At 34.7% G+C, this 17,475-nt stretch overlaps 1 protein-coding gene across 2 annotated transcripts; it reads left to right on the top strand.

The window, feature by feature from the left end:
* Positions 1-10,669: 10,669 nt before the first annotated feature.
* On the top strand, positions 10,670-17,339 carry LOC113041600 (nuclear factor 7, brain-like). 2 transcript variants are annotated; one of them, XM_026200224.1, is made up of 7 exons: positions 10,670-10,947; positions 14,384-14,937; positions 15,187-15,282; positions 15,407-15,628; positions 15,718-15,862; positions 16,347-16,373; positions 16,471-17,339. In XM_026200224.1, the coding sequence occupies exons 2-7, from the start codon at positions 14,386-14,388 to the stop codon at positions 17,016-17,018; spliced, it is 1,590 nt and encodes a 529-aa protein (XP_026056009.1). In that variant the 5' UTR covers positions 10,670-10,947; positions 14,384-14,385; the 3' UTR covers positions 17,019-17,339. The 2 variants fall into 2 exon arrangements, with proteins under 2 accessions (XP_026056009.1, XP_026056011.1); XM_026200226.1 differs by lacking the exon at positions 10,670-10,947 and having other exon boundaries at positions 14,083-14,937.
* The last annotated feature ends 136 nt before the right edge of the window (positions 17,340-17,475 follow it).

A 17,475-nucleotide genomic window follows, 5' to 3' on the forward strand; every position in this document is an offset into this window, starting at 1 on the left:
CATTTTAAATAAGATTCATTTATAGACGGTTTCATCGGGCGCACGCGCCTGGACCTAAGTTAACTTCCGGTCTGTGTTGTGTATATCGGTCTGGCTGCAGTGCTTTACAAACGCAGTTAAAGTTAAGGTGATGAGTAGACTGAAGTTGGGCTCAGGTGGTTGTGCTGCGGGATGTGTTTCCCATACATTTATTTATTTTTGGAGACTCGCCCAAATTTTAAAACTGATCAATTTTCAAAAAGGCTTCGTTAAATAAACATGAGTAACGTAACGTTACGTAACGTACTGCACGTTTTAATAATAATTCCTTACATTTATGTTTAAATATCAAACGAGGCACGGGTGTTTTTATATCGCTGTATTTCTAAAAGAAGACTTGCATGTTATATGCCTGATAAAGCAGCATGTGAGCGTACCAGCTCTGCTTTGTTTACAGCTGTTACTGGGGAAACTTCTTGTGCTTTATGTCTATGCTTTAAAACATCTCCTGCTGGCAAATAATGAATTAGCATTTTCATTAAGTCCGCCTGATCCACACAGAAAACACATTTTGTTTGTTATCAAAAAATATCTACTCTAGAGGGACTTGGCTGTTGTTATTTATTCTATTCGGAGTCTACCGGTCGCACGGCATTAACGTTTGTTTATGTTGATGCCGTTGAAACCGTCTATAAACAATATTTATATAGCATTCATTCAACATTGTTTTATTGTGATTTTTTTCCAAGCACATTTTACCAATTCCAAACCATATAAATCTTAATAACTACCATTATTTTTTATTTAATCATTTATGAGTGCTATACAATAGTCCAGGACAGCTGGAAAAGAAAAACAGGTCAAGAAGAACTGACAAAAAGAATTGCAAAATAATTAGGAATTAATGTGAAGATTAATTTTTTGTCAATTCTGCCAAGACAGACTTTCAGGAAAGGAGGTGGAATAAAATGAGCTCCTAAATCTTAATCCCGGATTCTGGAAGATTATATTCCTCAAACCATCGAACAAGAGGAGGTGGTGCTGGTCCTTCACGAGTCACTCTAATCTGTTTCATAAGCCTATATATAAAGCCTTAATATATAGTATTTCACAATACTTCATGGTATTCTAATTAAATCATTTTTTGGGAATCTTAGATCTCCTCAGAACCTGACACCGAGTAATTCTGAGACTCCAGGAAAGTGGCAGTTCTGTAAAATGTTGGCACTGGAGACTAATGCTCCCTGATAGTTCACACCTAATTCACTACACACACACGCACACACACGCACACACACACACACACACACAGACTACCCACTGTGACAGAGGGACAGAGTGACATCAGATCTATGATAGTTTTTTAATTTTCTATCATCCATATAGTGTTGTATAGTCATGAAACTATGCATATTTCCTCAGAATGACTTGTCTTCTATGTGTACATTTTTTGAAGTGTTTAGAAGCTGCACTTTAAAAAAAATAAAATACATTTACTGGTTACTTTTTTTACTGTTATTTTCAAAAAATCACCACGACAAAACCATTCAAGCTATCCAAAATAAATTTGCATCTGTTCTGGTAAGATAAATTCTTTAAAAAGTGGTAAAAGAGGATGTGGTGCTGATCCCCTTCAAGAGTCACTCAAAACGTGTCTGTCCTAAAGCCTATAAAGAATTATTCTTAATATACAGTTCACAAATATTTCAGCTTGTTGTATTCTAATTAAGTGAGGGTCATTTTATCAAGTAAAATACATAAAATTCATATTATTTTTCTTTGAAAGATTTCTATAAATGATTTAAATCATACTCGTTTCTACAATAATTATTTAAAAGTAATCCTATACCTCCATCTGGTGGCCATTATTGGTACTAAGAATTGCAAGCTTCATTTATAAGTTATGATAGTTTAATTTTATGCTGGCTCTTGAAAATGATAAAGCTATGAAACTTACTGTGCTTCCTTCAAATGATGACTTCTACGTATATAAAAATATGAAGAGTTTGGAATGAAAAAAATTAAAGATATAGTAAAAATAACTATTGTATTTTTTTTATGTTACTTTAATAAATCGCTATGACCACACCATTTAAGCTATCCTAAAACCCATTCACAATTTAACATCTCAGTATATTGGCTTCATGTTAAAAAAAGTTTGGTGTGAACTACTTGTGTCTTCTTGGAGGAGTATGAAATCATTTACAGGCTGATTTTATCATAAATCCACAATAGAATTTCTGAGTTCTGTATCAATCTGTGTTGTTGTTTGTTTATTTTTATTTTTTTATTTTTCATAGGAAGATAACTGATCCTTTACTCTCCTTTTTTAATAAATGTGCTTATAAACCAAAAACAAGCTATTTATAGCTGTATTTATAAACTGCTTACTACTGACTATTAATATTGGGACAAGGCTTTATAAAGCATGAACTGACTATTTACTTTTTGAGTTTGAAATTATTATTTGCAGCACAAATAAGGTTTTTTAGGATTTTTAAAAATCCCTAAAACTGTCAGAAAAGGATAAAGCCTATTTCTATGTGAGTGGCTACATTTATTTGTTTTTATAACTATAATGCATAAACTATGAAATTATACAAAATGTATAAAAAAGTACAACAGTTATTGTTTTCCAATGTTTTTTATTAATTTTTTTTTTTTTTTTTTTTTTTGGATTTACATTTAAAAAAATTAGCCTACTGCAATCATTCTAAACAGCTTGAATAAAACCTGTCAATATTTATTATAGACCACTGTAACTGTGTATAATCTAACAAACAAGTTTATTATGAAAATAAAAGTGTGTACACCAGAAAAATTGGACGATAAAGAAATTGCTAACAATAGTATAATAGATCATGTTTTATGTTTTTAGGCGTTTAGATGCAGAAATGGACAAATAAAATGTAAAATAAAATGTAATTGATTTAATTAAATATAGATTAATTCTTGTTAGAGCAAAATAATAAATAAATACGTACACACATTAAAAAAGCAGCAAGATTAATGAGTTTCATTTTTTTTATAGATTCAAATTGAAGACAGAAGCAGCTGGTATATGCGGTCACTTAATATTAAAATCCAGTAGATCCACTTCAGATTTATTTCTCAACAGTTTATGTTCAATTGGCTGTTTTCGTTCATATTCGCCAAGCTATTTTGAAATAATCTTGTCCGTTATGTGTTCGTTCGTACGACGAAAGCCAGAAACCTGCAGCTCGAGAGATATATGTTATTCTGCCAGTCGCGGTGTCAAATAGTCTTTCACACTTAAACGAGTCACAAACACCTGCATTTAGCTCTTGTAGTGTTACAATGGGTTTATTGTGTGCATTTGTGGTAATATTTTATTTAAAAAAGCTCTTAAACACGAATAAATTCGTTTGTTTTGAGCTCGACACAGTAAGCGCTGATCGGAGGCGGTGATTTCAGATAGGCAGCCACAAATATTTCATTTTCACACAAACAGTTCAAAAACATCTGAATTTAGCTCTTGGTGTGTTCTAATTGGTTGATTGTGTGATATCGCTGTAATAATTTATTTTTAAAAGCTTTAAAACAGGAATAAATTAGTTTTTTCTGAGCTCTTTACTCCAGACGCTCGTGATCACAGCGGTGATTCATCTCTCCTATTTCTCACGTATCTCTGGCCAGAAATTATTTATCCATGAGCCCTGAACCGGTAATAATCAGATATGTTGGTTTAGCTTGTCAGTGTGAATTAAATCTAAGTATGTATTTGTATTTTTAACCGATTTAAAAGTGAAAGTAAAAGTCCGGGAATTGAACCTGTAGGGGCACTATTTCTCTCAGACAATGGAAGTCTGAAGCACATATACTCAAACAGAGGGACAGAGTGAGATGAGATGTCTGACAGTTTTTTTAATTTTCTGTTATCCATAAAGTGTTGTAAAGTCGTGAAACTATCCATATTTACTCAGAATGACTTTTTTTTCTGTATGAAAAAAGGTTTTGAAGTGTTTGGAATTTAAAAATGCAGGACAATTAATAATTCCATTTTTATTGTCATTTAAAAAAATCACCATGACAAAACCGTTCAAGCTATCCAAAATCCATTGGCAATTTAAGTTGTTTAAAATGTTTTGGCATCATGTAGACAAAGTTTGGTGTGTATAATGTTACTCTCCTCTGAGCAGTATGCATTAATTCACAGCTAAATGTAAAAAAAAATCCACATTCAAATCAAAATAGCTGACTTCCTGTTGATCGTAGCTGATGACTGTGAATTAGAAAGTTGTCCGTCTTGATAAGAACAATTTTTGTACCGAGTTTGGTGTCTGTAGCTAAAACTAACCCCCCCACTTTTGACAAAAGGTGGCGCTATAGAGTGCCTCTTCCACGCCCTTTTAAAAGCTTTTTCCATTGTCTAGCTATCAAGAATACTGATATGTGTTTTGAGTTTCATGTAAATCTGAGGTTGTTACCTGCCTCAAAATCACCATAACAGAATATTCAAGTTTGACACGTTGCCATGGCAACAATATATAAGATATCAATATCCCCACAACAGATTTACATCTGCCGTGTTTTGTCATTATTCTGATGAAGTTTGAAGCAAATCGAGTAAAAATAAGATGCTGAATTCAAAGCATTTTGAAAATGACACACTTCCTGCTGCCAGTTGGTGGCGCTATAACGTTGACTCTTAATAATCACATATATACGATCGGTATCATACAACGAACAAACCGATGAAGTTTGATCAAACTCAGGCAATGTATGTGGATGTTATTAGGCATTTCCTGTTTCTCACTTTTTGCCCTAATTTCAACGCCTCGCCACGGGCAAACCGTTCGAGATATCAAAAATCCCCTCGCAATTTTTCATCCACAATGTCTTGAGATCATGCTCACCGAGTTTCGTGGCGAACGGGTTGTAAACCTCAGAGGAGTATTTCAAATTCCAGAGCATGCTTTTTTTAAACAGCCCTGAATAGCTGACTTCCTGTTGGGCGGAGCCTATGACATAAAGTGTGAAAGTTGTTCGGCTCAATGAGATCTACAAGTGTACCGAGTTTCATATAAATACATGCGAGTGTGTGTGAGCTATGGTTCAAGATTTCTGAATGTGTTCCAGGGGGCGCTGTAGAGCCCCTGTGCCACGCCCGGGTCCCATTCTCTGTGGCGTCCTGATGGCCGCAGATTCCAATGTGTGTGCCAATTTTCAAGAGTTTTTGAGCATGTTAAGGCCCCCAAAACCCCCCGAAAGGTTTAATAAAAAATAAAAATAATAAGAATAATCCTTAGAAGAACAATAGGGCTCTTCGCCCCTTCGGGCTTGAGCCCTAATAATCCTTAGAAGAACAATAGGGCTCTTCGCCCCTTCGGGCTTGAGCCCTAAATATAGCTGCAAGCAGCGATGGCGGGCTCAAGCCACCAATGCCATCGCCACCCCGGTGGCATCAGGTAAACTGTGCCCAGCGGGCACATGCATTCACAATATCCCTCTGGCAGTGAGGTTTTAAAGGATATGGCAGTTAAAGGGTTAATCCGAAATATCTAGACTTTAAAATCACATTCACAGAACAATATATATATATATATATATATATAGCTTTAGTAACACTTTACAATAAGATTCCATTTATAAACATTATGTTAACATGAACAATATTTATATAGCATTCATTCACGTCTGTTAATATTCCAAACTTAAACTTTAAAATATTGTTTTATTGTGATTTTTTTCCAAGCACATTTTACCAATTCCAAACCATATCAATCTTAATAACTACCATTATTTTTTTATTTAATAATTTATGAGTGCTATACAATAGTCCAGGAAAGCTGGAAGAGAAAAACTCCTTATATTCATATGTGCAGAATTATTAGGCATGTTTTCTTTAACAGATGAAATGCGCTAAAAAAGAGTTTTAACTCAAACTGTAAAGTCGAAAATTCTGAAATACCCATGAGAAATATCAAACACAAATGCAATACAGAAATGGATAAGTTAAGACTTGACCATTATACAAAAAATGCTGACTGGGTCATGAGGTCAGAAAAGAAGAAGAAAAAAACAGGTCAAGAAGAACTGACAAAAAGAATTGCAAAATAATTAGGAATTAATGTGAAGATTAATTTTTAGTCAATTCTGCAAGACAGACTTTCAGGAAAGGAGGTGGAATAAAAATGAGCTCCTAAATCTTAATCCCAGATTCTGGAAGATATATTCCTCAAACCATCGACAAGAGGAGGTGGTGCTGGTCCTTCACGAGTCACTCTAATCTGTTCATAAAGCCTATATATAAAGACTTAATATATAGCATTTCACAATACTTCATGGTATTCTAATTAAATAGTTTTTTGGAATCTTAGATCTCTCAGAACCTGACACATTGTAATTCTGAGACTCCAGGAAAGTGGCAGTTCTGTAAAATGTTGGCGCTGGAGACTAAATGCACCCTGATAGTTTCACACCTAATTCAGTTAACACACACACAAACACACACACACACACACACACAGACACACTACCCACAGTGACAGAGGGACAGAGTGACATCAGATGTATGATAGTTTTTTAATTTTCTATCATCCATATAGTGTTGTATAGTCATGAAAGTATGCATATTTCCTCAGAATGACTTGTCTTCTATGTGTACATTTTTTTGACGTGTTTAGAATCTGCACTTTAAAAAAAATAAGACATTTACTGGTTACTTTTTTACTGTTATTTCAAAAAATCACCACAACAAAACCATTCAAGCTATCCAAAATTCATTCGCATCTGTTCTGTAAGATAAATTCTTTAAACACTGGTAAAAGAGGATGTGGTGCTGATCCTTCAAGAGTCACCAAAAACGTATCTATCCATAAAGCCTATAAAGAATTATTCTTAATATACAGTTCACAATACTTCAGCTTGTTATTCTAATTAAGTCAGGGTCATTTTATCAGTAAAATACATAAAATTCATATCATTTTTCTTTGAAAGATTTCTTTAAATGATTTAAATCATACTTGTTTCTAAAATAATTATTTAAAAGGAATCCTATAGCTCCATCTGGTGGCCATTATTGGTACTAAGAATTGCAAGCTTCATTTATAAGTTATGATAGTTTTAATTTTATGCTGGCTCTTGAAAATGATAAAGCTATGAAACTTACTGTGCTTCCTTCAAATTATGACTTCTACGTATATAAAAAATTATGAAGAGTTTGGAATGAAAAATTTAAAGATATAGTAAAATAACTATTGTATTTTTTTATGTTACTTTAATAAATCGCTATGGCCACACCATTTAAGGTATCCTAAACCCATTCACAATTTAACATCTTCAGTATATGGCTTCATGTTAAAAAAAAGTTTGGTGTGAACTACTTGTGTCTTCTTGGAGGAGTATGAATTCATTTACAGGCTGATTTTATCATAAATGCACAATAAAATTTCTGAGTTCTGTATCAATCTGTGTTGTTGTTTGTTTATTTTTATCTTTTATTTTTCATAGGAAGATAACTGACCCTTTACTCTCCTTTTTAATAAATGTGCTTATAAACCAAAAACAAGCTATTTATAGCTGTATTTATAAACTGCTTACTACTGACTATTAATATTGGGACAAGGCTTTATAAAGCATGAACTGACTATTTACTTTTTGAGTTTGAAATTATTATTTGCAGCACAAATAAGGTTTTTTAGGATTTTTAAAAATCCCTAAAACTGTCAGAAAAGGATAAGGCCTAAGATTTCTATGTGAGTGGCAAAATTTATTAGTTTTTATAACTATAATGCATAAACTATGAAATTATACAAAATGTATAAAAAAGTACAACAGTTATTGTTTTCCAATGTTTTTTATTTATTAATTTTTTTTAATTTATATTTAAAAAAAATAGCCTACTGCAATCATTCTAAACAGCTTGAATAAAACCTGTTAATATTTATTATAGACCACTGTAACTGTGTATAATCTAACAAACAAGTTTATTATGAAAATAAAAGTGTGTACACCAGATAAATTGGACGATAAAGAAATTGCTAACAATAGCATAATAGAGCATGTTTTATGTTTTTAGGCGTTTAGATGCAGAAATGGACAAATCAAATGTAAAATAAAATGTAATTGATTTAATTAAATATAGATTAGTTCTTGTTAGAGCAAAATAATAAATAAATAAATAAATAAATACGTACACACATTAAAAAAGCAGCCAAGATGAATGAATTTCATTTTTTATATAGATTAAAATTGAAGACAGAAGCAGCTGGTATATGCGGTCACTTAATATTAAAATCCAGTAGATCCACTTCAGATATATTTCTCAACAGTTTATGTTCACGTGGCTGTTTTCGTTTATAGTCGCCAAGCTATTATGTATTTTGAAATAATCTTGTCCGGTATGTGTTCGTTCGTACGACGAAAGGCAGAATCCTGCAGCTCGAGAGAAATGTTATTCTGCCAGTCGCGCTTTCAAATAGTCTTGCACACTTAAACGGGTCACAAACACCTGCATTTATCTCTTGTAGTGTTACAATGGGTTTATTGTGTGCATTTGTGGTAATATTTTATTTAAACAAGAATACATTCGTTTGTTTTGAGCTCGACACTGTACGCGCTGATCGGAGCGGTGATTTCAGATAGGCAGCCACAAATATTTCATTTTCACACAAACAGTTCAAAAACATCTGAATTTAGCTCTTGGTGTGTTCTAATTGGTTGATTGTGTGATATCGCTGTAATAATTTATTTTTAAAAGCTTTAAAACAGGAATAAATTCGTTTTTTCTGAGCTCTTTACTCCAGACGCTCGTGGTCACAGCGGTGATTCATCTCTCCTATTTCTCACGTATCTCTGGCCAGAAATAATTTATCCATGAGCCCTGAACCGGTAATAATCAGATATGTTGGTTTAGCTTGTCAGTGTGAATTAAATATAAGTATTTATTTGTATTTTTAACCGATTTAAAAGTGAAAGTAAAAGTCCGGGAATTGAACCTGTAGGGGCGCTATTTCTCTCAGACAATGGAAGTCTGAAGCACATATACTCAAACAGAGGGACTGAGTGAGATGAGATGTCTGACAGTTTTTTAATTTTCTGTTATCCATACAGTGATGTAAAGTCGTGAAACTATCCATATTTACTCAGAATGACTTTTTTTCTGTATGAAAAAAGGTTTTGAAGTGTTTGGAATTTAAAAATGCAGGACAATTAATAATTCCATTTTTACTGTCATTTAAAAAAATCACTACGACAAAACCGTTCAAGCTATCCAAAATCCATTGGCAATTTGAGTTGTTTAAAATGTTTTGGCATCATGTAGACAAAGTTTGGTGTGTATAGTGTTACTATCCTCTGAGCAGTATGCATTAATTCACAGCTAAATGTAAAAAAAAAAATCCACATTCAAATCAAAATAGCTGACTTCCTGTTGATCGTAGCTGATGACTGTGAATTAGAAAGTTGTCCGTCTTGATAAGAACAATTTTTGTACCGAGTTTGGTGTCTGTAGCTAAAACTAACCCCCCCACTTTTGACAAAAGGTGGCGCTATAGAGTTTCTCTTCCACGCCCTTTTAAAAGCTTTTTCCATTGTCTAGCTATCACTAATACTGATATGTGTTTTGAGTTTCATGTAAATCTGAGCTTGTTGTCTGCCTCAAACTCACCATAACAGAACATTCAAGTTTGACACGTTGCCATGGCAACACTATATCAGATATCAATATCCCCACAACAGATTTTCATCGGCCGTGTTTTGTCATTATTCTGATGAAGTTTTAAGTAAATCGAGTAAAAATAAGATGCTGAATTCAAAGCATTTGGAAAATGACACACTTCCTGCTGCCAGTTGGTGGCGCTATAACGTTGACTCTTAATAGTCACATATATACAATCGGTATCATACAACGAACAAACCCATGAAGTTTGATCAAATTCAGGAAATGTATGTGGATGTTATTAGACATTTCCTGTTTCTCATTTCTCGCCATAAGTTCCACGCCTCGCCACGGGCAAACCGTTCGAGATATCAAAAATCCCCTCGCAATTTTTCATCCTCAATGTCTTGAGATCATGTTCACCGAGTTTCGTGGCGAACGGGTTGAAAACCTCAGAGGAGTATTTCAAATTCCAGAGCATGCTTTTTTTAAACAGCCCTGAATAGCTGATTTCCTGTTGGGCGGAGCCTATGACATAAAGTGTGAAAGTTGTTCGGCTCAATGAGATCTATAAGTGTACTGAGTTTCATATAAATACATGCAAGTGTGTGTGAGCTATGGTTCAAGATTTCTGACTGTGTTCCAGGGGGCGCTGTAGAGCCCCTGTGCCACGCCCGGGTCCCAGCCTCTGCGGCGTCCTGATGGCCGCAGATTCCAATGTGTGTGCCAATTTTCAAGAGTTTTTGAGCATGTTAAGGCCCCCAAAAACCCCCGGAAGGTTTAATAAAAAATAAAAATAATAATAATAATAACAAGAATAATCCTTAGAAGAACAATAGGGCTCTTCGCCCCTTCGGGCTTGAGCCCTAATAATAATAATAAACAAAGCAGATACAAGAGGGTCCTCACACCATCGGTGCTCGGGCCCTAAAAAACAAGTTGAAGTCAAGTATAGTGTCTCATAGAACCTAATGAGCCTAAATCCTTATATTTATCTCTATGTTTTCTCAAAAAAATAAAAATAATAACAATAATACAAAATTCTATCAAAATTATGAAATCAGGGATTAAACGTGTGTGTGTGTAATAGCCTAACGCAAATAAATCTGTAAACAGACACAAAGGCTTGTCTTTCTTCATGATTTTAGCAAAGTGCTGAAGATCTGCGGCGCCTCCTACCGTTTAGACTCGGGACTAAATTTATTGAGGATGAATCTCACTTTCGTTTCTGTAAAAAAAGATCTGCTAGTGGCATGCAAAGGGATTGTCCTGGCCTGGGTCCGACCTTTCTTTTACTGTCTATTATGGGTCCGACCGTCCGGAGTGAAGAAGACTTTTAGTTCTCTGTGAGTATTTTCTATTTATTTGTGATTTACCGATGGTTTCCTATTCGATAATACATTTTTACCTGCGTATAAAGTTTTTCTTTCTTTCTTTCTTTCTTTAAATAAACTTTTATATCCTGAAAATTAAACAAAATTAGTACTCACATAGGCCTATCGTCGACAAACCAACAGATACTCCTCAGGCAGACAGTCAGAAAATTACCGTTGAGATTTAAAAATCTGAGATTCCCGCTTCAGGATCGTGATGGCGGTCCAGGCAATTTGTAGTTGCATCCAGAGATATAGTTTAACTCGATATTTGCCACGGTAATAAAAAGGAACTAAATAAAACGACATAAATTCCAGAAGTTAATTTCACTATTATTTTGCCATGTTGCAGTGAATATTCATGAAAGTAGTGAAATACTTTAGTGAAGGTTAAACTTAACCAAAGAAGAACCAACACAGATTCATTCAAACAGTCTGAAATTAGTGATGGCCAATTCAAACTCTGAAATATCAGAATATTTAAAATATGTAATGTATTTGGCTGTAAAGCAAATTTCGAGATGTGTTGTCGAATGAATGAGTGTGAAAACAGTACAATAAAAACGTGTAAAATGACAGTAACTTATAAGTGGCGTTTATTTTGTGACTAGAAATATATTGAGGGCCAACTGCTTTATGAATAACGTTAACTATTTTACCGTTAAGGTTACTCTTTCATATAAAAACTGTCGCAAAGACCTAACTTTATACAGTTTCTGCATTAAAGTTTTCTTCCCTTACGAAAAATAACCATGGTTTTATTATAGTAAAACTGTAGTAACCCATGGTTTTTTGGCGTATTGACTGCCATTTGTAAAACCACAGATTTACTACAAATACCATGGTTAAACTATGGTTAATATAGCAAAACCATGGTTAATTTGTGGTTACCATGGTTTAACTACAGTAACCATGGTTTTTTGGTTTTATTTGTAGTAAAACCATGGTTAATTTTCGTAAGGGTTATACAGGATAGAGATGACAATCAAGTACTTTGACAGAAATTGCTGTTTCTAGACACTATAGTATTTCATTTTCAAACATAAAATTATTTTTTATTACTTTATCTATGACATGAATTTAAACACAAGCCCAGATATGACCTTGATTCGACTTTTGTATTTAGGAAAAGGAAACTGTACAAGTTAACACACCAGTTAGACCAGTTTATGATAAGTGTTGTTAGCAACTTTTGAAGTATGCCATACCTACTGTGGTATATTGTTACAAAACTGTACATGCCCATATTCTTGTTAAGTCGTGACGTAAGAAATGCTGTTTCCAGGTCCAAGCCTCAACTCATTAATACCAAAGACTATAGTATAAGGATTTCTTTTTCAATACTATCTCAACAGCCGTTTATGAGCACAGTTTATTCAAATTAAACATTTAAGCTAACAATTTAAAATCTTATGGTGTACACTACAGTCTTCATGCTCACAGCGTCCCAGACACAAATAATTTATATATTTATTTATCTATATTTGTATTGTCTGGGTATCTGGGATTTCGGTATGGAGTAAAAGTTTAAGATTACAATTCAGGGCTCCAGACTGCGCCCAAAAGGTGGCATTTTGTGACCATTTTTTTCTGCCAGTGCGTCTAATTTTTTGTGAGCAGTCACACTGGAGTGACCATCATGTTGCCCAACTCATAAGCTCTTCCATTTCTGTTGCATTTGAGAAACATCAAACGGAAAGCAAAACTAAACTGTGCTATGTTTCAGATGAGCTGCGCGGACCGTTTATCAGCTCAGAACAGCTTTACTCAGCAGCCAAATGCAACAGTGCTACGAGATCCAGTGAGAAGCGTTTGAATTTGCTGCTCAGTGATAAGATTACTGGGAGATCTAGTGAGAATCATTCAAACTCTGCACAGAAATGTCTGTTATAAACAGCGCTGAAATATTTCAGTAAACCAGAAGTGGTAGCGCTAACTGTAACCATGGTGTTGTGGTAAAAATAGTCCAATGCATTATATCAATCATTTCAGGGTTTGTACAACCTTTTGAGAGAGAAATTCAAGCACTTTTCAATGACTTTCAAGCAATGACTTTTTTAAGACAGTGTGGTGCCCCTTGGGCACTATACCTCAAAAGCCCCCCCCCCCCCCATAAGTCGCACTGGACTATACGTCGCATTTATTTACAATCAAGAAAAAATATTGCTGTAGACGGTAATGTTTTAACTTTAACTTCAATGGGAAACAGGGATCGCTTCTGTGTCATTGTCGTCCTGAGCACATTCTTCACTCATTTAAAAAAAAAAAACTTTCGATCCCTGGAACATTTTGAATTGTAGCTAAACGTCTAGCATCCTTGTCTTTCTTTAAATTTCTTTTTGCAAAACCACTCAATTGACGTCTGTCCATTTTGATTCATTTAAGCTGCGTTTCCACCACAAAGAAAATGAAGAAACACCCAGCGAGTTATCTTTCTGTAGCAGTTTAAAAAAATGACACATTTGTTGTGGACCAACTCAACTCTGACAGATAGGGGACAGAAGGGGGGGACTGATAGTGGTCATGTAATCTTTATTTACTTATAATGTATTATTATAATTGTTATTATTATAAGTTAGTGTTCATAAACGAGTTATGTATGGTCTTTAAATAATTTCAAGTTAATAATAAAACATAATTTACTAAAAATATTTTTAAAGCTTGTGTCATGTGGTGGCCCCTAGTTGTTGTGAATGGTTGGTGCCCCTGGGCACTGGCCCAAGTGCCCTTATGGATAATCCGGCTCTGCTTTCAAGCATTTCACACAACTATTTCCAGCACTTTAAAGCTCTAAAATGATCCAGTTTGAATGTTATTTTTTATGATATGAACAAAACTTTGTGGTAAACAAACACTCATGTAAACTTTTAAAAATACATCAAATCACACTTATAACTAGTAGACAGCAGTAGAGGAGCACTTTCTGCTTATTAGTCATTAATTTATACTTTTCTCTATATTTTGAAATTTATAAAATCACTATTAAAAAATATCAAATCATCAAGAAATCAGATTTTGTTAGAGTTTTAAACTTTTTTTGTGTATGAAGTAAAAAAAAAAAAAGTGGCAAGAGTTTTAAACTTTTTTTGTGTATGAAGTAAAAAAAAAAAGTGGCAAACTTTATTTCAATTTGCTACTAAATCACACAAATGTTAGTCTGGAAGCCTGTAATTTGTTTGGTAGTTTTATATTACCCTGTGAGTGTATATTAGCACCGTTTGTTGTTTTCTTGTGGTATCTCATAGAGTGTTTGGACATGGAAGCGTCGATGTATGACGTCAGACTTATCAATCAGATATCCAGCCAAAGCCCTGGCCATATCAGTAAACAGTATTAGCATTATCTACAGTACAGTACATTGTTCAATTCAGAATTGCAGAGGGTGTATTGTTACTGTTTGCCTTTTCAGCCATGGCATCCTCCGGTGATCCACTAAATGAGGAGCTCCAGTGCTCCATCTGTCTGGATGTGTTCAATGATCCGGTCACCACTCCATGTGGACACAACTTCTGCAGAACCTGCCTGAACAAATGCTGGAAAACCAATCCACGCTGTTTCTGCCCAAATTGTAATGCAATATTCAACAAAAGACCTCATCTCAAGATTAATACAACACTCAGAGAGGTTGTACAACACTTTAAGGAGAAGCTTAAACTAGAAACACCTGAGGTGTTCTGTGACATCTGCGATGAAAGAAAGCAGAAAGCCCTTAAGACCTGCTTGGTGTGTCAAAGCTCTTACTGTGAAGCTCACCTGAAACCTCATCACAGAGTCCCACGTCTAAAGAAACACACACTGATCGATGCTGTGGAGAATCTGGAGCATTATATATGCCAGAAACACGAGAGACCATTGGAGTTGTTCTGCAGAGATGACCAGATGTGTGTGTGTCTGTCCTGCACTGAAGGTGACCACAGAAATCACAGCACTGTTCCTATAAAGGAGGAGAGTCAAGAGAAGAAGGCAAGAAATACAAACACTATAAAAGAGCCCATGAAATGCAATGCATGTTGACAGGTTGAAGATCTCACCTGTCTTTTATTCCATCTCCTAGAAGTTGATTTTGTCAGGTTTTTTTTTTTTTTCAAATCCAAGTCACCCTTTAAACTGTCAGACATGGATTAAAATATACAAAAACACAATTTTAAATTCCTGGGGCCTTTAAATGATTTTAAAAATCATAAATGCTTCAATGGTTTTCTCTGTTTGTAGAATCAGATCGTTAAGAGACAGACATATTTGCAGCAGATGATCGAGGAGAGAATGAAGAAGACTCAAGAGATCATGCTCTCAGTAGAGATGAGAAAGGTGAATAGAAAATCAAATAATGTAAAATTACTAGTGTTCTAACATTTCTATCTTCTTTATAATGGTTTTTGAATTAACCCATATCTAAATACTTAAAAGATTAATCGTATAATTGATCTCACAGAAAGAGAAATCAACCAGTGATGAGCTCTTCACTGATCTAAGCCGCTCCTTTGAGAGTTTTAAGTCTGAGCTGCTGGACAAAATGGAGAAGCAGCAGAAATCAACAGAGAAACAGGCCAAAGATCTTATTAAAGAGCTGCAGCAGGAAATCTCTGAGCTAAAGAAGAGACACATTGAGCTGGAACAGCTCTCAAAGACTGAGGATGATCTCCACCTCCTACAGGTCTGTGAACATCTCTCATTTATGATAAAGCATATGCGTTATAAAATGCTTTTCATGCTGATACATTTTTTTTCTATCTCCTCTTGTAGATGTACTCATCCATTTGCACTTCTATACAACATAAAAACTGGACAGAGATCAGTACTGACTTTAATATGAATGTGTGCACTCTCAATAAAGCTCTAATTCAGCTGAAGGAATTTGAAATTGCACATAAAAGTCTTGGCCAAACTGGTAAGTCAATATGAAACCCTGTGTATAAACTACATTTGTTCATGGGTTAAATGCAGCTGCAGCTCTATTGATGACATGCTTTTCAGAGGAAAAAAATATGGACACATCGATTAGTTTGTAAAATTAAAGTTTAGAGTAGAATTTAAAGTAAATACACTTATACATTAAGGTCACTGAATGAACATAAAAAATAATTTCAATTTCAAATGAGAGTATAAGTATTTGAATATAACTATAGCACCTTTCATCGTAAAATAATGTTTTAGCATAAAACTGGTGATACAATTGTCCATTTATATTGTAACATTAAATAAACAATACTGATTTTCCACCAACAGTGACATAAATAGGCCAAGTGCAACTCTTGATTTTTTTTTCTTCCTTTTTATAAACTGAGGGACGAGTCAGCATCATTGTCTGAGGTCAATAGATTCAGCAATTGAATAGTTGTTTCTCAAAGTCTCATTGACATTTGTGTCCACAGTGTTGAAGATGATGCAGCAGTATGCAGGTACAGTCTGTGAACTGCATTTCTCATATACAGCACAGTTTGCATTTATAAACTAATTTGCTGAATGCTTTTTCATATTCTCTGATCTCTCTCTTAGTGGACGTGACTCTAGATCCCGATACAGCTTATCCTGAACTCATCTTGTCTAAGGATGGAAAACAGGTCCTTCATGGAAACGTTAAACAGAGCCTTCCTAACTATCCAAAGAGATTTGATTCATGTTTAGATATTCTGGGAAAAGAGGCTTTCTCTTCAGGGAAATTTTATTTTGAGGTGCAGGTGAAGGGCAAGACTGAGTGGGATTTAGGAGTGGCCAGAGAATCCATCAATAGGAAGGGGAAGGTCAGACTGAGTCCTGAGGATGGATGCTGGACTTTGGTTCTGAGGAATGAGAATCAATATAAAGCTTGTGAAAATCCCTGTGTCTCTTTGTCTCAGAGAGAGACGCTTGAGAAGGTTGGTGTGTTTGTGGATTACAAGGAGGGTCTGGTTTCTTTTTATGACGTAGAGTCCAGCTCTCATATCTACTCTTTCACTGGTCAGTCTTTCACTGACAAACTCTATCCATTCCTCAGCCCATGTTATAATGATGAAGGTAAAAACTCAAGCCCACTGATCATTTCACCTGTCCTTTCAAATAAATGAATAAACATACCAAACATGAAGCACTTGATCTGAAAGATTAAATATGCACATGTTGTAAAAGGACAAGAAAAAAAAAAAAAAAGAAAATCTGCATGCCAAGTCAAAAAGATGTGCTTGCTAAATTTAAAGTAGCAAGGCTTTGAATCTAAGATCCATGATCAAGATTACAAACCATTTCTAGCCAATCACATCAGATTTAAAACCTATGTGACTAATCTGGAGTCGGGTGAAAATGACAACATGTCAATGTCAAGAAATGTAAAAATTTGTGCTGCTTGTTACATGTCCCAAATAAAGACAAGTAGATCATTGACGTACAGTGATGATGAGGTCTGGTGTTTGCAGTCTGAAGTTGAACTCTGTAGCCCAAATCTGTTTGGTCTGATTGGGAGCGCCCGGGTCCACTGGATAGTTCATGTACTTCTTATACTGCAGAGTCCAATGAAGAGACTGAAGG

This window comes from Carassius auratus, chromosome 23 (genome assembly GCF_003368295.1).
Source record: "Carassius auratus strain Wakin chromosome 23, ASM336829v1, whole genome shotgun sequence".
NCBI classification, from domain to species: Eukaryota; Metazoa; Chordata; class Actinopteri; order Cypriniformes; family Cyprinidae; genus Carassius; species Carassius auratus.

What these genes read in the sequence shown, in the direction of transcription:
- LOC113041600 (XM_026200224.1), top strand. Translation starts at nt 14,386, where the DNA reads ATGGCATCCTCCGGTGATCCACTAAATGAGGAGCTCCAGTGCTCCATC. An exon ending in ATGATCTCCACCTCCTACAG is followed by an intron (nt 15,629 to 15,717) that starts GTCTGTGAACAT and finishes CTCCTCTTGTAG; the next exon opens with ATGTACTCATCCATTTGCAC. An exon ending in GATGATGCAGCAGTATGCAG is followed by an intron (nt 16,374 to 16,470) that starts GTACAGTCTGTG and finishes TCTCTCTCTTAG; the next exon opens with TGGACGTGACTCTAGATCCC.